Source organism: Anolis carolinensis, chromosome 5 (assembly GCF_035594765.1).
Source record: "Anolis carolinensis isolate JA03-04 chromosome 5, rAnoCar3.1.pri, whole genome shotgun sequence".
NCBI classification, from domain to species: Eukaryota; Metazoa; Chordata; class Lepidosauria; order Squamata; family Dactyloidae; genus Anolis; species Anolis carolinensis.
Window position 1 is genome coordinate 161,684,698 of NC_085845.1, and position 26,900 is coordinate 161,711,597.

The 26,900-nt window shown below is 37.7% G+C and overlaps 1 protein-coding gene across 1 annotated transcript in view; it reads right to left on the reverse strand.

Moving 5' to 3' along the window:
• The window catches only part of kitlg (KIT ligand), a 73,284-nt gene that overhangs the window by 14,438 nt on the left and 31,946 nt on the right, over nucleotides 1-26,900 (reverse strand). Inside the window, exons 2-5 of the mRNA XM_008110890.3 lie at nucleotides 15,173-15,286; nucleotides 6,735-6,797; nucleotides 1,953-2,132; nucleotides 679-841 (exon numbers count right to left, since the gene is read on the reverse strand). Coding sequence (XP_008109097.1) covers nucleotides 679-841; nucleotides 1,953-2,132; nucleotides 6,735-6,797; nucleotides 15,173-15,286 — 520 coding nt within the window. The remainder of the gene's footprint in view (nucleotides 1-678; nucleotides 842-1,952; nucleotides 2,133-6,734; nucleotides 6,798-15,172; nucleotides 15,287-26,900) is intronic.

Here is a 26,900-nt window from a genome sequence, read left to right on the forward strand (position 1 = left end):
TTGTGATGAATACATAGCAGGCAATGGCAAAGGATAATGAAGCTCCCCCCGCCCTCACTGCCTTTCTCAAATGGGGACCTCCTCCCTCATGTCTGCTATTTGCATGCAGAGAAAAAGTTCCCATTGGCAACATACCCCGTCACATTTATTTTGGCTCAAAGGTGACCTTAACTGCTAGTGAGGTCTATGCCTACAGTCAATGGTACATGTAATGATATGGCACAAACAGAATTGAGAAAGAATTCATTAAAATTAATTTGTTGCCTCTTACTTGTTAAACAATGTGTTATTTTTATCAACAAATGCCAACATTTTTCTGGAGGGACAATTTCATGATTCTCATTACTGTAATTTGTGAGTGGCCTTTAATTTTGAACAATATTTTTTTAATCTAACACTTTTACAAATTAATGAACAGAGCATTGTCACAAGGAGAGCTGGGTAATATATAAATAAATGATGATGACTGTCATCAGTGTTTGTGACACTTTAATACTAATACATTAAATTTCTTTAATAATGTACAGTTAGTGTATTGGTGCTAAGATCACTGTTTCCAAGCTCTGAATGCGACAGTATACATTTAAAAGATCATACAAAATTACTACAACACTATTACAGATATTTAGAAACCTCTGCAGCATTTGACAGTAGTTGTTAATAAAAAGAAACTCTTACCATTTGGAGGAGTCTCTGTTGTTGATGGCAAAACACAGTCGCTTTGTACTGGTGTTTTTGCCAATATTTTGTAACTTTCAACAGTGTTACTAAAGTGCTTAAAGAATTCTTCTGGAATAAATCTACCTTCTTCATAAAGGTGGTCATGATGTTGTCTAAAATTCTAGTAAAAGAAATTGCAAAAGCCCATCTTTAAAGGATTCACAGGGAACTAAAGGCTATCACAATATAGTATGAATAATAAGGACTAGGATATGGAATATGAAATCACAAGGGGGTTGCATTGTTAACAGCTGACATGCATTCAAGGTTAAAGCTGTAAATCACAATGGTCAGACTCTATTACAGAAAAATCCAAAATCCTTGAAACTGTAATTAGTTCCTTTCATTTTGAAAAATTGAAGCATTAATTTCAAAATGGAATCCAAATCATATTGTTTTCTTATGTTTGTTTTTTTAAAACTTCAGAGCCATTTGGAATTGATTTTTGCTTCCTTCTTTCTTCGAAGGCAAGACAGTTTAAAAACAATATAATGGAGGTCTCTGAAGCTTCATTCTTCTCTCAATTCTCCTTCTTCTGAGGCAGTTTAAAAAACCTGAAATGGAGGTCTCTGGAACTCGCCTCTTCCTTCCTCTTTTCTCCAAAGAACTCCTGGAATGCCTTGGAAGGAGGGAGGAGAGAAAAGTGGAACTTCAGAGACTTCCATTTTGTAGTTTTAAACTGCCTTGTTTTTGGAGAAAAGGACTGCTGGAGCAGCTTAATGGCGGCTCAGTTGGTTTTAAAAAACTTTTAAGGGTTGTTTTGGGGGATTTTGGAGTAGAAAGCCTGGGTTTTGGGGGTGTGAGTTGGGACTTAAAAGTGCACCGAAGAAGGTTTTTAAAACCCACTTCTGCTTGTGTTTAAGTTATATCTGGAAGCACCCTAAGATGTTGTCAGTATGTTTGCAGCACTGGATATAAGTGAACCCAGGTTTTTAAAGTAATATTTTAGACAAAAAATTATAAACTAATAGTCGAATATTTATTGTACACATGCAGAAAATTAAACTTTAAATATATAGTATATTAAACCTATAATAAGGAGAAATTAATTATATGTTTCCAAACTGTGAGCAACTTAAATATAGGGACAAGAACTACTACGAAAGGAACCTGACATGATTATAATGTCAAGAAAATGTTTGTGCAACACATTTCTTTGTGGCATATTATGTGCCCATACTTAACATTATATTCTTAAAAATAGAAAGGAAGGGCCAATATGAGATCCTTACCCTATATTTCGTAGATGACAGGCATTCCATTAGATCATTGATGATCCTTCGAAGATTATTGATAATTGAATAATTACTCAAGACATCTGGCATATCTGAAAACTCTGTAAATTTGTTGAGAAGATTACTCAGACTCTTTGACAGCTCAGGTACCATCAGATGCAACCAACAATGATTAGGCTGTCAAGGATGATAAAAAGGAGAAAAAGATAAATTACACTTTGCATACAACAACTGTTAAAGTAATTTAAAATGTGTAAAAGTAGATTAACATGTCCTCTCCAATTGGTATTAGCCTGCACTTTGTTAAATTGAAATTCAACTGCCATTAGATTGCCTGCTGTTTTCTTGCTTTCTTTTTTGGAATTCCTGACAGCCCTCCTTAACATAACTAGGTCAGCTGTGACAGTCAGTAGATCTTGCCAGTTCTGCTTTATCTGTGTCTACCAGCTTCAAAGTTGTCAAAACAAAAACACAATATCCACAGAACTGCTAGCATTTAACCTCTGTTTTACTTAAGTAAGATGGAATCTAAAATACAATCTGTCTCTTTTGTACATAATGTCTAGTAGCATAGTGCTTCTACTTTTTATCGTTGTGATCTGTTGACACTATAAAAAGATATGTATCATCACATCAATATTTCAAAAAGGCAAATTGTACAAAGCTTTCTGAGATATTGTTTCTTCCTTTATGGACTGAATGGGTTGATCTTAGTGATGCTAACATTCTAACTATAGAACCAAACTTTAATTAATGGAAAACTCTTTGATTCCGTGGTCATTTCCATCAGTAAGATGAGGACAAAGGCAGTTTCCTATTATTCTCTTTCCTTCATCTGCCCCAGATGGTAAAGAGATGCCCAAAATGGCTGGGCAGATGACAAAAGAAGGAATCCTGAAGAGAAGGAAGGAAGCAATTATTTTCTCTCCTACTCTGTTCTGCTGATAGAAGATTCCACTTTATCAAAATGCTTTCCATGAGAGGATACTCACTAAATATATATGTCTGATGGTCAGAAATCAGATCAAAACTAGATCTTTAAATCATTTCCCTGTTATGCTGTATTATTAGCAATGCAACATCTTGATCAGTTGATATTCATTAGGTTGGCCATATATGCAAGGCTTTGTGAGTTCCATCTTCATTGAATGCCTTAATAATAATTGTGATGGAACATGTTGATCTTGAAAATGAAACAAACAACAGCAAACAGTTGTCTTGATGCAGTGGAGCTATATCAGAGAATGGAAGGACGGTGTTGTGATAAGGGCAGTTGGCGACAAAATTGTATTGAGCACAAACTGAGAGCAAAATTCAAATTGCAATCATATAAAAAACTAGCAAAAATGCTGGAAACAATCAGGGCTTTACAAAAACCAATTATTAAGTATCACTTCTGGCTAAAACTGAGTAGCCAAAGTGGATGAATGAAGTAATTTGAGAGACAAAGGGAGCAGAAGGACCAACCTGAAAAGGCATGATTCTGCATTTGCCAGCTAAATGAACCCTAAATACAATTACGCCATCAACTATCTTTTTGATTGGTTCAGTGAACATTATGTGTATTTACTGGGCATTTGCATTTGAAATTCTTACACATGTACACCTGTTGTTAATGGTGTACCATTATATATTAGTCTTCTCCTTCCCTTTGAAATATCTGACTCTTTGTTGGAAGGGGAAGAAGGACAAAAAGTTTTTAAAATGGAAAGAAAAGTGGGAAAGGGGGGAAAGAACTGTTGAATTAATCCTTCACTTCAGTAAAGTGTAATGTGTCCCAGGTATAAGTGATGAAATGCCAATAATAGATGCTGAAGCTCAAATGCTAGGTTCCGGGAGGAGGTCTCTTAGCAGCAGGATCAACACCAGAGGTCATGACTGTTGGGCACCTGCTGCTTCCTGCACCCCAATCCATTGCCAGTTCTGGAACTTTCCAGACCTGTTATACCTCCTCCTGCTGCCATGTCTTGCTCAGCTACGCTCTTCTAACAAACTGAGTGGTATATAGTGCATGGAAGAAGGAACAATTCATTCTGCATATCATGTTCTTAAGGAGCCCTAATGGCGAAGTGCGTTAAAGCACTGAGCTGGAGACCGAAAGGTCCCAGGTTCAAACCCCGGGAGCGACGTGAGCGGCCACTGTTAGCTCCAGCTCCTGCCAACCTAGCAGTTCGAAAACATGCCAATGTGAGTAGATCAATAGGTACCGCTCCAGCAGGAAGGTAACGGCGCTCCATGAAGTCATGCCGGCCACATGACCTTGGAGGTGTCTACGGACAACACCGGCTCTTCGGCTTAGAAATGGAGATGAGCACCAACCCCTAGAGTCAGACATGACTGGACTTAAAGTCAGGGGAAGCCTTTACCTTTACCTATCATGTTCTTACTCTGTTTCTAATAGGAAGTATCAACTGATACCAGATGAAAAGATAGTGAGAGAGTGTCAATGGGAAGGGGTACAACCCAATGAAACATTTTGTGCAGGTTCCCCATAAAGTCTAGAACTGACAGTGCTTACAAGAATCTTTTAAACACCTACACAACTTTGGCACAATGTATCCACCCTATTCTTCTCATCACTTGCTTGTGAAAATATACCTATCTCCATTGTGCTGTCTGGCTGTTTCTGTCTCTCATTCACTCAACTAACCATTCACATACACAGAACCATTTTTATTACTCTTCCATCCAGCAAATGGATTTCATTAGGCAATTAATTAGGTTTCAAAAACATTTCCAGAGTCTGCATATATGTTTTTAATTAAAAAAACAAAACAAGAAATACTGGGTGCTCTGGCCAATAGAAATGTGTGAGATACTATACTTTATAGTTTTACTGGCTGTATATTAAAAATCTGTATTGCGACCATGTTTTTATTTTGAATATTTTTGTGATATCAAGTGTAAAAGCTATGTATTTGTTAGACTCATTGAAAGCTATGTTATTGCTCATGTTCCACTTCCCTCTTTCTAAATGTATTGATTTCCGCTAAATAGGTAGGAATTCAAGTGGAGTTTCAATGGAGAATACTGTCAGAATACTGGTAATGCAGTTTTTATTTTCTTATTCATTAAAACAAATGTAGAACTGTGCAGTCAGGTTGGTATGAAAGTGACAAGTGCATTCATGGAATTTATGAGAGACTATTTCTATTAATAGGCATTCTGACTAATGTTATTAATGGTCCAAATAAAGCAGTCTAGTCCCAACATTCTTCCTTTATGATTAATATAATATCAGTGTAAGAAAACTCTTCTGCAGGTACAAAAACACACAATTTCTTTTTTTAATTATGAAGGCATGATAATAATCAGATAATTATATGGAGAAAGGCAAAACATGATAGATTTATAGCCTCCTAAATACCTGAAGACACCAGATTCCATTTGATCTTGGAAGCTGGGTCCAGGCAGACCTGGTTAGTATTGCTTAAGAAGATCCTATGAAATTCATGGGGTCACCATAAGTTGACAGACAACAAGAAGATCTGAAAGCTCTTGAATATGAATTTAAGAATAAATCTATAAGTTATGCTGGCTGGGAAATTTTAATTTCTCTAAGACCTGTCAATAATCCAACAAACTAAATCAATTTAATCAATTAGTATTATTGAAATGATCACAAATAAATAAAGGTCAGAAAGAAAATATATGCACCTTCCAAAAGTTCTTAAAAGCAGGCAAGTTGATCCCTTAACATTGGGGTGGATGGGTGGGTGAGAGGGAATTATGGCATTTTCAAGAAGGTCTTCTCTCTCAGATGTTAGCATGGGGGCAGGGATACATCATTAGAGAGGCAATATTTGCAGCTAGACATCAAACCACATACTATAGGTCTTTAAAGTTAAAATTAGTACCTTAACAGAAGACTGGAACAAAACAACTAGCAACCATTGATGGGCTGAAATACATATCTGATTGTTCTCATTATGTGAATGTGGAACCCAAGACAGGGATAGGGCTGTCATAGATTAACACAGAAAAATATGCTTTCAATTTAATCCAAGTTTTTTGTATTATAAAGTTGGTTAGGGGATTGCTTTAATACTGGTGAGCAAAAACCTTGCAGCCAAGGTTTCTTTAAGCACACAGCTCTAAACAGGACAGGCAGAATTGCATTTTAGTCCAAAGTTGTAAACATGTATTCTTTAGAACATAAAATACAGTTCCAGAAAGAAGATGAATTGTTATCTTGCAGTTGAAGAACTACAAATATATGCAAGAAAACAATAAAGCAAGCAATATGTGTCAGAGAAATAAAATTTACTTTTGATTACTGTGTGCTTTCATTAAGGTGATAATAGTAATAATTATTGCAATTAAAACTGCTGTTCGCCTCTTTATGTCTGGCAATGTCCTACATGGAACTGATAATTATACACTTGCTTTTCCACTCCTATGCCAAAGTCATTGTATAATATGATCTAGGATAAATCATTTATACAGTAAAAATCTATATTGTTCTCTGTGTTTCTATTCTAAGCATAATTTATTGCATTTTACAATTAAAGAAAAAATATTGGGTACAATCAAACCAAAATTTATTCTGTTGAATTTTAACAAGAAAGATTTATGGTTAAATCAAATGAAAATAATAGAGAAGGTTTTAACAGTGCTCAACTCTGGTTGGTTTGTACCTTTTGTAAAGAGGTTTTGAAAGACCTCTTTTTATTAATTTTTTTTAAAAAGGAGGTTTGCATTTCATAAAATCAGTATGCAAGAATTGTTTGTGTGTCCCTTGATTAGGTTATGAAGAATAGATCAAGTAGCTGTACTTACCAACGTATCCATCTTCCGGACATATTTAAGGGCTATCATATAATCATTTGGAAGATTTCCAACCTACAGACAGCAAAGGACGTTAAAAGTTATTTTGTTATTCTCTTTTAAATAAAGCCGTAATTTAATCACATGATACGGGACAGTGTCATTCAATACTTGTCTAAAAAGAGAGCTAACAGGATTGTAATATGCCAATCTGCCATTCCGTTTGCCTTTTAATTTCTAATGTGCAAGAACATTTGGAACTGGCATTTATTTATTTATACTGTTCTATTTATTTAGATGAGATTTAATTTGATCTACTCTTTCAGACTCTCATATGATTGCCGTAAATACAATTTGCCATTTTCATATGCAAACAGTAAGGTATGTTTGTTCCAAAACAAATGCATTTGCATCCAATGCACTCTCCTTTTCAATGAAGTGAGTGAATATATATTAACACCTGTTGCATCTGACGTCTCAGTTGTGTTTTGCTTTTAAGGAAGGTCATCAATACCTCACCTTGATCTCTCTTTAAGGACCATTCTTATATAGACCATTCTTAAGAGAATGGTCTTTTTAAGGACCATTCAGTTTATCCATGCCTCATAACCTCTGAGGATGCCTGCCATAGATGTGGGCAAAACGGCAGGAGAGAATACTTCTGGAACATGGCCACACAGCCCAAAACACATACAACAACCCTGTGATCCCGGCCATGAAAGCATTCTTATATCCATTCCACTGTGTTGGAGAACCTTCAGCCCTTCAGATTTTTTGGATTTCAGTTCTCATGATCAGTGATAAGGGATCATGAGGACTGTAGTACAAAACATTGAAGATTCAAAATTTCTCCAACCCTAACATACTGAGTTCAGTGAGATCACTATACTCTAGTCTAGATTTTCAGAAACAAGATGAATATTACTACTTATGGATGTATCATTTGCAAATGGAAGCAAGATTATCAAAAATAAAAGTATCTTTACCCATATCAACATTTGGGATGGAAAGAGTGTTTCAAAATATTTATGTTTCTTGAGTGCCAAGAAACCCTGCCAAGAAAAATACTGGGCTGATGAGAATCTTACTTGGACCTTATTCTGTGCTGAATTCCCACCTGGTTGTTTTGCACAAAAAGACCATGTTTCTTTGTCCTGGAAAAGTTGTAATTGAAGACTTACTTGATACAAAATTTGAACATAATTGTTTGCACAGCAAATTGCAATTTCTGTTATGGAAACATCATTTTCTTTTTCAGAAATAATGTCTTGTGCAGAAAATGTTTCATTTTCCATATAAAATGATATTTCCCTCTGTAAAACAACCAAATGCAAGATTTGTGCAGAGTAAATTGTAAATTTCAATTATTTTTTGAAGATTTTTTTGCAGCAATAAAATGATTAATTGCTTCTTTTGAGAAGAAAATAGTAAGTAATTATATCCCTAATTTATGAACTCATTTTAAAAAGTTTTCTATTTGCCAGAGTTGGATTCAAAAACTCAGATCTCATATAGATACAAGGATCACTTTCTTTAGAAAGATAATATTTTTCTTTTTTTCAGGGTTTCAAAAGCCCTTTTCTAAGGAAGCATTTTTTTCTTGATAGATGTCCAGTTTCAGGAATACTAATCAAATTATGAGAAGCTAATTTAGACCCTCTACTGCTAACAAGATTCCTACAGACAGGTGGACAGTGGGACCTTCCAAGCTGTAAGATCCTTAATACAGTAATGGATATAAAACCCCCACTGACTTAGTTTCTTTATAGGATTAAAACATCTCTAACAAGTAAGTGGTCCATTAAGTTAAATACAGGACAAAGAGTCTAGAAAGAAATGTTCACCTATATTTGTGAAACTTCTGAGCAGCACAAGGAAAGTTTTTACAATATTTTAGAAATATGTGTTTTCTAAAATGGTCACTAAACCATGAAACTTTTATAAAATGTGTTAGCCACTTCTTAAACGTTGATTTCTAAATAAAAAATATGTGGTGATTTTAAAAGTTTTTTCTTGATTTTTATTTAAGTTTTAGAAAGAGATAGTTTTTATTTATCCATAAACAAATCTGGAATCTGCATGTAACCAATTTAAACTTAAGCAGAAGGTTGATCCCAGCTTAGTCATGCCCAGAATACATTCTCTGAAATCAATGATATAAGTTTATCTCTATTAACTCAAATTTTATTCATTTCATCATGTCTACTCTAAGCATGATTAAGTATCTAGAGCCAACCCATTACCCCAACAGCCCCATCAGGGCCGGCCGGAGAAAATTTAAAATATTAAGTGGGGGTGGGGAAAAGTGCGCCCCCCCCCCGCCGGCACCGTGGGAGGCGTGGCCATGTGTCGCGTGAGGCACATGGCCACGCCTCCCACGGTGCCGGCGGGCCCTGCCTCCCACGCCCTGGCCCCGCCTCCTGCCCAGCGTCTCCTGGCCCCGCCTCCCATGCAGCATGGGAGGCGGGGCCAGGGCACGCTGGGCGGGAGGCGGGTGTGATGCCTCATGGGCCTTGTAGTCCTGTTTCTAGTGCCATCGTGGCAGATGAAGACGAAAACATGGGGTTTTCGCCGGTTCAACAAGAGCCGGAATCTTTTCACCTGCTGGATGTTGATGTTTGTACCCAAGAACTCAGTAAAACAGACCTTGGGCATTCCTCTCCTCCGTTCCATAGGAGAGAGTCCTATGCTGCAGACAGAGGAGTGAGGGAACAAAATCGCAGGAGTTTACGAATCACTGCCAAACAACAGGCTGATTAGACCTGCTTCCCTTGGGAAATTCTAAGGAGTCTTGCATCTGGACAAAGTTGGGTTTCGCTTCCTGTTCTCTAGGGAAAGAGGTTGTTGGCGGGAAAACGAGACCCCAATATAGGTGCCTGACACGGGAGAATCTTTGCGGAGTCACCAGAGCAGCTTCAGGAGTGAGATCGTGTGTGGACTTCGCAACCCCAGTTCCTTGCTTCCCGGATCAAGTATTCAAGATTTGCCTTGCCTTGTTTTTAACCACGGATCTCGTTCCAAGAATCACTGGTTGCCTTGTTCCTAGTCACGGACCTTGTTAAAGAATCAAGATTGTATCCAGCCTTGTTGTCAAGCTACCTTGGACTCCTAAGACTCTGGCATTTCCCCACACTATTGCTTGGCAATAGTGTGTGTTTCGGTTTTGGATTAAAACTTTGAACTCTAATATCATTTATTGGACAATACATTTTTGGACTATATTTGACCTTATTTGAAAGGTCTGCCTCTGAACTATATTCTTCACTTGTTTTTATTGCTTTTATATATTTACTTAATAAAGATATTAGATAGAGATTGGCCTCCGTGTATGGTTCTTGGTGCCCCGCTGCCTCGGGTCTGACAGCGGGGCACCGCCCTGATGGTGCCCAGCCTCCCGCCCAGTGCTCCCTGGTCTAGCTGCCCTAAGTTGCTGGACGCAGGCGCAGATCGCCCAGCCGATCTGCGGCTGCATCCAGCAACTTCAGCGCTTTGCTGTTTGGCGAGGCGTGGCGGCAGTGGCAGCGCTACGGGGCGCTGTCGAGGCGTCGACAGCGCCCCCTAGCGGCGTGCGGCCGAGGCCGCAGCTTAACCGGCCTCATAGGATAAACCAGCCCTGAGCCCCATCTATACAAGCCTTATAATCCACAATGAAGTGAATTATAAGGAGGGGGTGTCAAATGACACAAGCCCATTATCAGGGCAGAACCACATTAAACAGGGAAAGCCTATGTTTAAAAAGGTCCAAAGAAAGCACAGTTTTGGTGGGGAAATGCACTGTGACGGAGCCCATTATATCCCAGGCACACGGAAACATAAGACTTTGCTAGATTTCCATGCGGTGTGCTGGTGTGGACGGCACCAGTGTATAACAGCATTTTAAAACTTAAAACATTTTTAAAATCCTTGCACTCTGCATATGTGCTGCAGTGCATCCCCACACCTATGTAGGGAAGGTGCAGTAGAAAACTTCCAGAGGATGTCCCACCAATCGGAGAGCTCTGGATTAATAAATGGGCCGAAACTCACAAAATGAAGTTCAACAGGGATAAATGCAAGATACTTTATTTCAGCAGAAAAAATGGAATGCAAAGATACAGAATGGGGGACGCCTGGCTAGACAGCAGTACATGTGAAAAAGATCTTGGAGTCTTTGTGGACAACAAGTTAAACATGAGCCAGCAATGTGATGCGGCTGCTAAGAAAGCCAATGGGATTCTGGCCTGCATCAATAGGGGTATAGCATCTAGATCCAGGGAAGTCATGCTACCCCTCTATTCTGCCTTGGTCAGACCACACCTGGAATACTGCGTCCAATTCTGGGCACCACAGTTGAAGGGAGATGTTGACAAGCTGGAATGTGTCCAGAGGAGGGCAACTAAAATGATCAAAGGTCTGGAGAACAAGCCCTATGAGGAGAGGCTTAAAGAACTGGGCATGTTTAGCCTGCAGAAGAGAAGGCTGAGAGGAGACATGATAGCCATGTACAAATATGTGAGGGGAAGTCATAGGGAGGAAGGAGCAAGCTTGTTTTCTGCTGCCCTGCAGACTAGGACGTGGAACAATGGCTTCAAACTACAGGAAAGGAGATTCCACCTGAACATCAGGAACAACATCCTCACTGTGAGGGCTGTTCGGCAGTGGAACTCTCTCCCCCGGGCTGTGGTGGAGGCTCCTTCTTTGGAAGCTTTTAAGCAGAGGCTGGATGGCCATCTGTCGGGGGTGCTTTGAATGCGATTTCCTGCTTCTTGGCAGGGGGTTGGACTGGATGGCCCATGAGGTCTCTTTCAACTCTACTATTCTATGATTCTATGATTCTAATGTGGATGCCCTGGAAGGATTGTTTTGGGGTTTTAAAACCCCTACTTACACTCTGGATTACTACGTACAAGTGCCCTATATATTTTCTTACCACAATAGAAGTCTGGAAAAGGAAAAGTGAAAGATATTGCCGACTTTCTATTGTAAGATTGAAATAAAGCCATCATGAGTTGAATAGTTGGTGTCATTTTCAAAGCTATGTTAATATATTCACAATTACTTCCTTCTGTAAATGCACTATCAGTATATTGTATTGACACACACACAGATCTCATATCTTTGTAATTCTTTGGTTGAACACACAACCTCTTTGTGAAAGTCATCAAACAAACCTCATTGATAGATTCTCATTTTGTTTACACTGAAAAAATCAAGGATTAGAGTGTTGGAACAATTTTAAAACCATGGTTTAATATTCTGGCTTACTGTGAAGCTATTTACTGTATTTTCAGGTTTGGTCAAAATGGGAAACAATAATGAAAAACATTTTGCTTTGCTAGTTTGCATGGAGGGAAGAACAAAGATATTAAGTGTGTGGCAAAAAGACTCATTCATAACTCATACTGTAAAGTGTGGCAAAAAGACTCATTCATAACTTATACTGTATAATAATCTAAATGCATTGATTTTGGAACTGAACCATGCAACAAACAAAAGTGAAGGTACTGCTTTTCATATTCTGTATGCTAGGCGGGCGTGACTTGATACTTAGCAATGTCAGCAACTGTATATTCCTTTAAGAAAGGTCACTGCAAGATTAAATTTGTTCCAGATCAAGGAGCACTACAAGAATTGGCATGCATTATGTATACAATCTACTCTACTGGCTTCAAAGCCTGTCAAGCACTTTTCACGCACAGTTAAAAAAACATAAGTGGCCAAGACTATAGATTCAAGGAGTAAGAATGTTTCAATAACTTCTGAACAGAAAACAACTCAATGTTAGACATCTTGTGCATGGTAGCCAATACTTAGTTGTCATCTACATCCATTTCATCTGAAGTCCGCCATGCTCATGTACCTACATCTTAAAGAAAAACTGTGAAGATCATAACAGACATCCCATCAGGGAGCTGTGATGTCATTGTTAAACACATATATTCGTAACTGGTTCATAGAAACATCTGCAATTGTGATAACTCTGGCATGACCAGAAGTCTCACTGAAACAATTATTAAAAGTCAATCCGCCATGCCAAGCAATGGAGCTCTGAGATGGAAGTGAGCAGGACTCTACAGAATAACATGAAAAGCCCTCTCCCACTAGTTAGAGATAGTGCAAGGAGCAGAAACAGGTACTCCTGTGGGTGTCCTATTACAACTCAACAGATGGGAGTGTGGTAGTCATATCATCCTGAGTACTCCACTTTCCAGCACTACAGAACTCCATTGCTTGGGCCAATGTTCTTACAAATATTCTTTGTAATTCAAAAAAAAAAATCACACATGGATCAATGCTTTATCATGTGTAGATCTGTCGTCCACACTATGAAGGACAACTTACTTTATAAACTTCCTAGTCTATGAATTTTCACAAGAGAAAAAAATTCAAAAGTATATAGGTTGTCAGATCAGGAGCATCCCAGCCATGACATTTCACACTGCAAATTTCACACCCAAATTTTACTGAAACATAAAGATGATGTCACAAGGCTCGGGGCTCAGAAAATGTTATTCTATTTTAAAAAGAACAAGTTTAAAGAGTGGGATAAAATAAGACAGGGAAGAGAGATCTCTGGAGTCTACAGCAGCCAGTTTGATGCAGCATGGAGCAACGGAAGCCAGGAGAACTTTGTTGTTTTTTGAAAAAAAATAATTTTCAGGGCAGTTCTTTTGCCCTAAGATTTCTCCTCTTGACTTGAGGACCTGAGAAATTAGCTCAGATCACAAGAAGATGAGATCTATTAACAAAGTGAAAGGTAAGTGCAACAATGACAATCTAGCTATCTACTTGGTGAAAACATATTTGAGTACTACACCTCTTAACAGAGTCAGATTTGAGGAAGACCGAAGTCTGATAGAAGAGCTACTCAACTGTGCACTTCCAAGGTCATTACTGTGATGGCTGGATCTAGACTTGTCAGCTCCTCAGTATTCCCTGACAGCTGACAAAGACATGAGTCCTATATCAGCTAAGATATGTGCAAGGAATAGTTAGCAGGGTCAGCCTTAGTGAACTTTTTGATGTGAGGCTGCATCATAAAAAAGTCTAGTTAATTTGGTACACAAATATAGAAAACTTTGCTCAATAAGGGCATAGGGTAACTTCTATAGCGCAGTTTGTTGACAAAATTGCATTTCCATAAGAGTGCAGAAAATATGTTTATGTGTAGTCTGTACTTTAGGCTACATGATAACTGTCTACTTCTTTCCATTCTGTCAACAAAAATACAGTTAACTCTACATATTTTGAGTTTAACTTTTGCAAATTTGATGATTTATGGACTTGTAGACTTGACTAGTATGTTTTCTCTAATAATCTCTAAGATCTCCAGGCTGAATATGTGGCCAACCTCTGTACCCACAATTCTCGGCAGCAATGCAATGCAATTCTTGGCAGCAATGCAATTTCCTCTTTTGTTATGCAACTGAGCCCTTCAACTCCCATCCCACGACATACAGCTAATTCTGGCAGGGCTCAGTCAAAAAACTAAACAAGAACTGGTGTATGCTGCCATGGTGGCAATATGGGAGGCTTCCCGTGTTACACTGGAATCTACGGGGGAAGCCGGGCAATGCGGGGCAATGGGTTTTCCACACCCGCTTCCGGGCACCACCAGATTCGCCACAATGTGTGGTGATGCTGGTGGCTCAAAATGAAGTCTTTAATCTCTACTTGAGGATATAACATGCAACTTGAGGATATTATAACATAGGGCTAGTCAACAGAAATAGCTTTCTGATATTCTGCTATTTTGTTTTGATAAGATGGATAAATTAGACATATGCACATTCCCTTGAAACTCACTGTGTATAAAAGGCAAACAGGAAAGGACACTATCCATTTTAAAGTGAAACATAGTTTTCCTTCTCTAATATGTGAAACCACAGCCAGGTTATTTTCTGATCAATAATTCCCAATATATATGCAATAAAATACATTACAGTGTATTTGCATGAGTTTCAAGAGAATGAGCTAAAGTAAAAGTCAGTTTAGTGTAATGCTTTGAGTGCTGGACTAGGGTTCTTAGAAATAAGCCATGGAAATTTGGTAGATATGGACAAGTCACACTCTCTAAGAGAAAGGCAAAGGAAACTCTTATCTAAATAAATCTTGCTAAGAGAAACCTTAGAATTGTGTCACCATATGTCAGAGTTGACAAGTCTACCATGTGTTTGAGAGCAAAGCTAAAAGTAGCACTTATGTGAATTCACAGATAAGCATAATAGCTGTCTAAAGAAAATACACCAAGGACATTTGAGATTATTTGCTGTTGAAATAAACCTTGAGCTGAACAGGAAGTACTAAAGTACTGTCCTGCATGCTGTATAACATTACAAATTTTGTGAATGCATCACCAATCTATGTAAGTCAAGAAGAACATCAGTGATTGTATTTCCCCAGAATGTCTCTTCCCCTCCATCTACCACTGTTTTGTATTTGGAGAGGAAATTAAAAGAAAAGCCACTTACCAGTTTTGCAATGTCATTCACATCATCCGTCACAGGATTCCCACAGGGACTTTGGGTCTTGACAAGAGGATGAAGCAGGAGCAGTTGAAGATAAAAGCAAGTGATAATCCAAGTCTGTAAAACAGAGAGAATATTTGTTCGATAAGGACTAAATGAGCATCATACTTCACAGTGAGGCCTTTCTGGCTACTAAAATTAAGCAAGGATGTGAGAGGCTACTCTTAGAAGATGAAAACATAAAATGGTTTTCAATCAGCAAGGAGGTCAGGCAGTATTGTATTTTATCAACCTATCTGTTTGACTTATATGCTGAATGTATTACACATAAAATATGATTAGACTCCAAAGAAAGAGGCATAAAATTGGAAGAAGGGACATCAACAATTCAAAATATGCAGATGACACCACAATACGGGCAGTAAATAGTAAAGACTTGGAATGATTACTGAGAAAGTCAAGGAAAAAGTGCAAAGGCAAGTATACAACTAAACATTAAGGAAAACAAAAATAATGATGTCTCACTAGAAAATATACTAATGCTTTGTAAGTAGATGGCAGGAGGAAAAAAAGAAGACCACACTGAGATGGATAGGTTCAATCAAAGGAACCACAGCTCTGAGGCCCCTTCTACACTGCCATATAAAATCCAGATTATCTACTTTGAACTGCATTATGTGGCAGTGTAGACTCATGTGGATTATCTGCTTTGATAATCTGGATTATATAGCAGTGTAGAAGGGGCCTATGTCTGCAAGATCTGAGCAGGGCGGTTGGTGACAGGGTGACCTGGACATCTCTCATTCATGAGGTCACCATTAATCAAAGTTGTTAAAAACAACACAATTAGATTATTTTAAAGAAGCAGTCCAAAGGTGCTTATGGAATTAAGACATGTAGGATGACATATTTTCCCTAACAATCTTTTCAAAATCAGATTTGTACTTCCAAGGCAATTATAACATGATTTGCACAGAAGCTGATACAAGGTAATGGAATGTATGGCTGCAACAACTAAAGCCAAATAAAATCAAATTTATGAATTCCTGTATTTCTAAACACTTTGTTGTCATTTTGCAAAATAAAATATTTTTAAATATAGCAAACTTTAATCACTTCTCTTGACTCTATACTCAGAAAAAGGCAAAATACAACAGAAATTTCACAACCGATATAGATCAAATCAGAACATGGGGAATTTCAGGAGCTGCAGAAGAAGAAAATGGGGGGCTGGGCTTCTACTCCATCAGGCTCCAGGAACCTGAAGAACTGGATTGTTGTGGGGACTGACCCACAGGCCCCACACCTGGAAAGATCCAGAGCTTAATTTAAGGTCAATATCTTTCCAGTTTTCTCCAGATTAATTAGCTTTTACTTGAGGCATCATTTGGTAAAAGTGAGACAGGTCCCACATTTTGGGCCTGTCTTTAAGGATCCTGGGGCTCATGGTTCTCTCATACTATGGGAACTGTGGTTTGGTGAAAACTAAGGCAGGACTTAGCATCTGTCAATAATTGTGATGCCTAATGGTTTGTTGAAACTTGCAGCTAATGGTGTCCTCATCATGACTACAAAACAGGTGAGGGAGGGAGGAAAACATAAACCCACAGCTCACCACAATTTGTTCAATTAATGAGAATTCAAGCTTCCTCAGGACACTTCATTTGACCTATCTCTCAATTTTGGCTCACTCTAGTGTTATTATCATGTTAGCTATAACTAAGTTGGTGCAGTGCTACAAAATGTGTGGAATGAGATTTGGAGATCCAGGCACATTTTCTCTGTCCCAGCCTGTCCTATCCTACATCATCACTGCAAGAATAAAGCAGAGAGAAGTTCTATATACATTCTCTAAACTCATTTAAGTAAAGTCAAAATGAAAATGTAACAATTAATAAATGAGCAATTAAATTATAACTGGTTTTAAAGCTTACAGCAAGAACTACTGAGATAAGATATGCAATTACATACTATGAATTTTCAATATATATGCCTAAGTATTATTATTATTATTATTATTATTATTATTATTATTATTATTATTATTATTATTATTTGAAACTAGAATAGCAAGAATGAACCAACAACCACTAAAACTGTTCCAGAGTAATTGATTAACTTGACATCAACTAGTTTTATTTTTAGAATTATGATTCTTGGTCTGTCTATACTTGTATGGTGAATTCTGACAGATAAGATTCTCTCTTAGTTGTGCCTGGCATATTCCTGCTAGTCTTCCATCCAAATACTAACCAGCCAACCCAACGAAGTTTCCCAAATTTGAGTAGATTTTGTATATTCAGAATAGTATGGTGATTATAGATCGTTGTATGGCTCTTTTAATCATGGCTATAGCCATAATTTACTAACCCTATTAAATAGAGGTTGCTTTCGTTAATTTTATATGTTTGGTTTTATGTAATGTGTTATTGATGTTTTTGTTTTGTGTTTGTTTTATTTTATTTTAATATTTATTTATTTATTGAAGTGTGTTATTGATTTTATATGTTGTTGCATTGCATTTTATGTGTTCTATGGCATCACTGTGTGTTACCTTGTGTGTTATTTTCGCCCTGTGTTCCTATGGGAGATGATGGAGGGGCATAAATAAAGATGACGATGATGATGACGATGACGATGATGATGATGATTATTATTATTCTACCCATCCTAATAGTTGAAGAATGCTTAGTAAGAATGATAATGCAAAAGTACAAAACTTCAATAAAAATGGTAAAACCTCAATCTTAAAACATTTAATCAAAGTACAATTTGCATCCAATAAAATTACAAGTACAACTCAAGATGTAGACTAATATTAAAATCCTACCCACAGTTTTTGTGGAATATGCCACTGTAAAATAATGGCAATTACAAATGAATAAAATGCATTGTCTGTGTATTAAGCAAGCTGATTAAGTACATAATTATTGACTGCACATCATGACAGATATTTGGGCTACTGACACCAAGCACTGGAAAGTTGTCCTACAATTTAAGCTGTAAATTTTGCCATAACATTTGTAACTTGTCAATGAAAAGTATTTTTCCATAACTCATTTCCTGTCAGAAAATACATGATAAAGTGCTAGACTATCACAGCTGGTAATAATACTCAGGAAGGGAACAAATCCCACAATTTCAGCCTTCATACAGATGGACATTCATGCAGAAGTCCTGAGCCACAGAAATATATCAGGATGATGGAGAGTGAGGGTTGGGGCAAATCTTTGCCATGTCAAATTTGGGTTGACATAAAAACTGGGACAGACTTAAGAGGATGCAAGTTTGGTTGTGAGAACATCATCACAGTCTTCCACTATGAAAGTGTAACCTTCAGAGAATGGGATAAGCAGCAGCCAGAATTCTGGAGCTACAGGATAAAGCTATACAACTGACATGATTGTAAATCAGAAGCCAGGAGGCAGAGACATGGCAGCAGTCTGAATCACAGAGCAATCGAAGAGGCAGGATCCAAAAGCAAGCTAGAAACTGGGTCTGAAGAAAATAGAGGAATATAGAAACAGGCCCAAGAAAACTTGAATTATAGTCAGACATGCCAAAGAGGTAATGATGAGGTTGTGTTAGCCCTACACAAGGAGAATAACACTGTGAAGTGGAGATCGTCAGCTATATGTGGGAAACTCTACGTGGTTCTCAATCTGTGGGTCCACAGATGTTTTGGCCTTCAACTCCCAGAAATCTTTACAGCTGGTAAACTGATTGGGATTTCTGGGAGTTGTAGGCCAAAACACCTGGGGACCCACAGGTTGAGAACCACTGTGTTAGGAAATCCTGAAAAAAAAATCAAAGCACTTGATCACTTTCAGAAGTTCCACATGAAGGAAGGATACTATGTTTGGAGTTACTGTGGATATCTAAAGACTAAGAGCAGAAAATAACAAGATGAATGGTCTTCCTCTTCAAGAAGACCCAAAAACCCAAACCTAGTGGAGTGAGTTAGAACAGGGCTCGGCGATATTAAGTAGCAAGGGCACATGTCAAAGACATATTTCTATGACCCACAAGCAGAAGCTGCACACAAACTCACAGGCTCCCAGTTTCAGCCATGACAGAACTTGACACTTGAGCTGATGGTGTTTATGCAACCAAGTAGACTATGCTATCATATGTGTGCCTATTCAAGGTGTTAAGTCCTACAAGTTTACTCCTATGTACGTGTGTCAGTGTACACACAAACAAACAAACAAAAAAGACAATGCATTTATCTGAATATCTTATATCCTTTTTCAAGCATCCTCTTGCACATGTCTTGCCTAACACTGAAAAAGTAGACCTGGCTAACATGACAAACAACTTGGACAACATAAATCATAAAATCATTTTTTCTTCAAATATTATTCATATTACTGACATATCGTTTTGATTTTCTGTTCAACACATTGCAGTTGTCTTCTTTAGTATTGCCAAGTTATTACAAAACCTCAACATTATGATGCACATCTGGCTTTAATTTCTGAATTGGAAGACTGCATTGCTGTTTTCTTTGCATTCTGGCCATTCTTTTCTTACAGGTGAAGCCAGAGCCTGAATAAAACTTTTCTGGATGCATGCATAGGCAGATTAGGGGATTCTGGAACTTGCAATCTGAAAAGGTAATGTTTCCACACTCTGCACAAAGCCCGTATTTAAGGTAAAAGTGCCTTATATTATGTACAATTAGAAGTGGACCTTTCAATACCAGTCATAACAATTTGTGTAGTTATATCATAATCAAATAAGACACACAAATTGCGAACAGAATTCTGTTGAGGAAAAGCAGTGGGTATTAAATCTATTGTGTAGCCAAAAATTCACACCTAATTGAAAGTTGTAAAGGCCCTACAATGTATTATAATGTATTTTTAATCCAAAACATTCCAAGTATTTCTGCCAATGCTAATTCAGACCAAAACTAACATTATTATTCCATTATTCCATAACTAATTACAATAATCCTTCTACAGCTCAATAATCACTCTACAGTGTTTGATATATATCAAAGGTTTAAAAGAAAAACTCTAGGAAGAATATATATATATATATATATATATATATATATATATATATGTGTGTGTGTGTGTGTGTGTGTGTGTGTGTGTGTGTGTGTGTGTGTGTGTCAGGATTTTACTGTATTTCTACATTTTAAAAAATCCTGTTAAATTCTTGACATTGTACATCTGGATGGGCCAAAGGATATTATATTTTCGAGCTAGCAAATTGCTTCAGAGGGATATCAAAATGCACTTGCGTGTAGAATAATCTGACTTTATGAATTGGTCCTTTGTATGAAACAAAAAGACCAAAGATAACCAAAGAAACAATTATTGGATGCAACTCCATAAAGCTAAATATTACAGTCATCCTGGATATGCCAGATAAAGTCTATGAGGTGGAATGCGATAGGGGAAAGAAAGAGGTACAATTACATGGTAAAACAGAAAAGAAAGCATATGAAGCCTTCCAAAGATCTACCAAACTCTGTTTGGGGCTTCTTCACTTCCACTATTATAAATGTTTCTACTAAGTTCAACACATGGCTTCAGATCATATTACATATGTAAAACCAAGAATAATATCTTGTTTTTACTCTGGTCTATATCATTCAGCTCAATAGCTGGAATGGAACACATAAATTCTAAAGCAGCAACTGTTTCATTTAATTTACCATCATCTTAATTTTGGCTGAATACACTGATATATTGAAATAGTACAGATATTGTAATCATATTTGTCAGTGACAATAAACGTTCATGAATGATATGGCCTCTCTTTTTTGGTACTACTAAATCAAGTATCCCAAAGAAAAATTGTGGTCATGGAGTTTATGAAAAGTCAGAGACTGCTCCTGGAGCATCCAAGCCATTAGAGTGAGTAAAACTGCTTTCCCACAGTAGCCAGACCATTAGTCACAAGAATGTCATTTTTCTCCAGCTCTGTATGGAGAAAAAGGTCAAAGAACATTATGCTTTATTACAATAGCACATGTGAGCAGAGCACCTCAGAATTTGTCTCAGGGTCTTTTGAAAGGATGTAATGAAAACACATTGCTAGAGATGGTTGAAGCACAACTTGTATTGCGGCCATTCATTTATATCCTTTTGATACTTTTTGAATAAGTCGATGCATTAGTAGGCAGTAGGCAAGGCATGGGCAAACTTTGAGCTTCCAAGTGTTTTGGACTTCAATTCCCACAATTCCTAACAAGCTGTTAGGAATTGTGGGAGTTGAAGTCCAAAACACCTGTAGGCCCAAAGTTTTCCCATGCCTGCTCTACGCTGTGGTGTACGTTTATGCTATACTAAAAATGTATAGGATCATAGACTGAATGTTATATTTTTATCCCACATTTCCTCCAAGATGACTTTTTCCATTCCCTATTACAGGAAGCTAATTGGAGAGGTAGTAACTAGTCCAAAGATCACTCAGTAACCGTTAGAAATGAATTTTAAGCAGCAGTGTTCATGAAGGATGGCCTTCTTTTTCATTTTGAGACTTGCCTGGTTGTGAAGAAATGTCCTACAAGACATAGCAAACTGGAGGGACAGAGGCAGCCATTTTGGTCCACCCTTAGAGCATCTCCATTATCCTAATTCAACACCCTAATCAACAAAGCCTATCTACTAGAACCATTGGGGGAAGGTGAAGTTGATAAGATTGGACTTCAGCTTACATCAGATTTAATCAGTATGACGGATGACAAGGGATAAGGAGAGATATAGTCGAACAACAGGTTTCACAGCCCTGCATTAAATGGTACTGACTCTGGACCTCAACAGATGGAGGTCCAGAAGCCAGGGACAGTAGGGGAAACAGTGGAGCAGGACCCAGCTTCAGCCCATTACCATGGTTGGTCGTGGGCTGCCATCCGGATGTTCCCGACTTCCTTCCAGGCTGTCCCCGGCTTCTTCAATGAAGATACAGGTAGTCACTCATATCCTCAGGGCTTGCACTGTCGGGATGAAGCCCTGCCGGAGGTAGCCCCGCATCACATGATGGGTTCAGCCTGACTATCTGATGAGGTCGTAAGTGAGGCATCATTAGTAGGCAACTTGTGTTGCTCTAAGTATTTCTGGATGTCAGTCTGCATCAGGCACAGGCAAACTTCAGCCCTCCAGGTGTTTTTGGATTTCAACTCCCAGAAATCCTAGCCAACTTACCGGCTGTTAGGAATTGTGGAAGCTGAAGTCCCAAACACTTGGAAGGCCAAAGTCTGCCCATGTCTACGTCATGTCCAATGAGGATAGGCATGATATAAGTTGCAAGTTAATTTGTTCTGGAATGCCCCACCATCTACATCCTTGTAATCATAAAGTTGGAAGGGGTTTCAGATGCTGTTGAACCTCCCCTTGCCCCAGTTCAGGATCTCCAGCTATAGCAGCTGTCCAGCTTCTTTTTGAAGAGGTCTAGAGTAGAATACCCCACTTTTTGAAGAGGTCTAGAGTAGAATAGACCGGTGTTTCTCAAACTGTGCTCCTCCAGATGTTTTGGGCTTCAGCTCGCACAATTCCTAACAGCTGGTAAGCTGGCTGGGATTTCTGGGAATTGAAATTCAAAACACCTTGAGAAGCAGAGTTTGAGAAACACTGCTCTGGACAATTGGTGCCATTATTGCGCCATTCTTGCTGTCAGGAAGTTCCTTCTAATTCCTAATCAAAATCTGCCCTTCCATAACTTAAAATCATCTGGTGTTAAACAGATGATGTTCAGATGTACTTTACTTACTGAAACAGAAAAGGGAAAATATAACCTGATTTACACCCAGTGGAAATTGACAAACAAGTTAGGATATGAAAGTAGATATATATCAAGATATAAATTTATAAAATTATTAAACAACTTAAAATATACAAAAATATTCTACATATAAATAAATATACCATATACAATTGGAAATACAAATCATATTCTTTAAGAGTGACAATCATACTGAAGTCCTTGAAAGGAGGAAAGACCAAACTTTAAAAGAATAAACCAATTCTCAAGAAACCAGGACTAATATCTCTCCTTTCCCAGGGCAATGTTTACTCTTTCAAGCTGTTTCATGGTTGAGGGAGACAATGGAGAACTTGGACATATACTTGCCCACTGATTAAAAATATATGTTGAAATGCATCTGGCTTTATAACAGACGAAAGACTGAAATATAACTGAAGTCATCACTTGGGTCAACTGAACAGAATGGGACTAACAAAACATTAAAAGGAAGTAGGGTTTTTTTTTGTTTTTTTTAAAGAAAGAACTCTTTGGAAGAATACCAAGTAAGAGTTGTTTTTAAAGTTTTTCCTTCTCTCCCAAACTCAGAACAGGGCTTGGTGTGAAAATCTCATCCTTTATTTATCTAGATTTATTTAGATGTAATGTAAGTTCAAAAATAAAACTGTTTGTACTTCATACGTGAAAATGAAAATGGCAAAATCTGAAGTGCAGACATCATGTTCATTTTGCAATCTGCTCTTCCAGTCTTTCTATCTTTTCTGTGCCTCGTCTCTCCATTGTTATTGTAAAAAAGCCTGATGGAAACAAACTTATTTTATTTTATTTTTGGTCTCAGGAAAATTCTTGCCCAACTTTGAATAAGAAGTCACTCTCTTCCAAGGCTCCAAGCCAGTCAGTTCAAAAGAAAAGAGAGGGAGTATTTATTTGAGGGTTCCCAAGGGAGGGGGGACTTCAGAGAGGAGTCTGTGGGAACTGCAACAAATCACTGCACCACTCTGACACAATATTATGCACTTCCTTCTGTTTATCTATGTAAGGAACATTGAGAGATGCCTTTCAGCCAACCAAGCCATTGGCCTTTCAAGGTCTAACATTGTCCACATTGACAGATTATGGCTCTCCAAAGTTTAAGGGAAGAGTTTTTCCAAGTCTTATCTGAAGATGCCAGAGACGGAACTTAGGACCAAAATCATGATCCATACTGCTGAGGAATATTTTTAAAATATTTAAATGGTTACACCAACTTGAATTTCAAACAGAAATGCTGCAGGTATCAGACACAGACCATGTTGTGAAATCATAGCTTGTAAATGTTATTTTGAGGGAGAAAACTCAATTTTTCATAATCACTTATCCAGTATGGCATATGGCCATACTGGTTGTAGGATTCTTGGAAGATTTAATTCAAAAAGTATCTGAAACTAAAGATACATCACTGAAATCAATACAGAACATCAAGCCATGTTCCCCAAATATGTCAGTAGTTCAATCAACTGAGGCCCCATCTACACTGCCATATAATCCAATTTCTGAATCCAGATTATTTCTTTGAACTGGATTATATGGCAGATTAGATCCAGCCTCAGAATGATTTGAAATTCATTCAGTATTTCATGGAGTAGTCCTAGAAATATACATCTTCATTGCTTATTCATGTATGCCACACTTGTCATAATGGTGGTTGCAAGACAAACACAGCAGGCTCAATATTCATTAACGCTTTGAAGTTCTGAGCTCTGAACCAATGTTTTACCCAAAGAATTGTTGAGGGGAAGCATAGACAGGTGACAATTATTTTGTGAAAATATGATGCACAAAATAATTGCACAATGTAAATTCAATTCCCTTGGTCCCCGATCTCTTTTACCACTCTGCAACAAATTTCACCTCACATTGCATGTCTTTTGATGATATAGTAATAATTATCTCTACCAAGACGATAAAGATAAAGGGAACATGCTTCAGGCTTCATAAGTGTTAGCTCCTTTCACCATTCACTTGCACCAAATAATAATAATAATAATAATAATAATAATACTTTATTTATACCGCGCCACCATCTCCCCAACGGGGACTTTGGCCATGCCCAAAAGAATACAATATAAACAGCATATAAAAGAACAGCACATCACAATACAATAAGCAATACAATAAATAATAATATCCATTACAAAATAAAACAAGGAGACAATGAAAAACAAGGACAAAAGCTATGGCAAAGGGTAAACTCACCCCAGGGATATGTCTGCCTTAAGAAAAAGAGGACAGGGCTCCTATGCTTTTATTAACTGACAATCAAGTTACACCTACTGACATTATCTAAACAACTATTAAAGTTACAACAGCTCCTGTTGTCTTTTTTATGTGACCACCTTAGATTACTTCCAGTGCCAACAAGCACACAGGACAAGGCAAAAGAACATCTTTCAGACAAAGGGACAACTTCAATTTCGGGTTACATTCTAATATTCCAATAGTGTCATAGATATGTAGGCAAAAAACAAAACAAAACAAAAGCCAAAACACCCAAATACTTTAACATAACTATCATATTCATTTCGCTACTTTCCTTTACCACAGAACCCAGCCTAACACAGAGAACTAAGGTCGAACTTACAGGGCATTTCCTGTTCAGTAAGGAATACTTATCTTTAGTGACACACTGATGGAAACATTGTAATCCAGAGAGACCAAAAAGCTAACTTGCCTGGAAGTGGATAAATAAGTAATTGAGACTAATCTTATTAAGCATGGGTAATCTTCCCATCTTCAACAGAATTGTGAGAGGAGTAATAAGCTCTTTATCTAAGATACCTAGAGCTGGTAATGAATTACCTAAATCCTTATGGAGTGTTAAGCATTACGAAATGTGACACAGCTACTGGAGGACCTCATGGCCAAAGTCTGGACCCCCAAAAAATCACAGAGGAGCAAGTGTTGAAAGTAGCACTGTGGGATTGATGTTACTTGCCTCTTACTTACTTTCTGTCTATTGTCCTACCTTCCTTTTTTGTTTTATTGCCTCTGATTTTTTAAAAGCGATTTTATACTCCAGGGATAGTAGGACAGACATATATATGCTTATTGATGCTCTATTTACTAGTGACACTTGAAAATATATATCATCCTTTCCTACAACAAATTGGAATTTATTCCCATGTATAAGAATATGGCAGAAGATTCCCTGAGAGCTTGCAGGGAGGGAAACCTAACTATATGTTTCCATTAAAGTTCTTGTAAATATATTTCCTTCATTTTATCTGGTTTGATGATTATTTGCAGCTTTGGCTAATATGCTCTCTCTAGGAATTATTATTCCAGGTCAAATTTTTCAATGAATGTTGTGATCATATAGTTGCCTTGAGGACTTAAGAGATTCCTCGACAGATTATTTCTCAGGTCCTCCAGTACTATGCTCAACTTCCTCTGGAGGACTCCTAGAGAGGTGTTCTCTCAAGTAAAAAAGCGATTTTTTATTTGAAGTTTTCACTTTCACTAGAGTTCTGTATCCATAACTCCTGAAAAGTGGTGAGCTTACTCTATGGTAGCGATTCTCAACCTTTGGTCTTCTAGTTGTTTGGGACTTCAATTCCCAAAATCCCATCCAGCTTACCAGCTGTTAGGAATTGTGAAAGCTGAAGTCCAAAACACCAGGAGGACCAAAGGTTGGGAACTACTGCTCAATGGCACAGAATGATGGTACAATGGAGAAAAATATCTGTTGTGTGCTTTATAATATGGCATTCTAGACCTATTTCACCAATCAAACATTTTTCATCTATGCGATTGAACTGATAATTTTTTCACGCTTCTCTTTTGATGTCACCTAAGTTTTTAAAATAAAAGCACAAAATATATGTAATCCTGGTTATTGCAAAAAGAAGGTAGCAACATGTCTGTGTTATCTTGTATAGGCTGTGCTATTTTATATTTTGAAACAGCAGTCACTCAACTGGCTAGCTGTGGAGTTCTTCCAGCAGCTTTGGCTAAAAGCAGGATATAATAATAATAA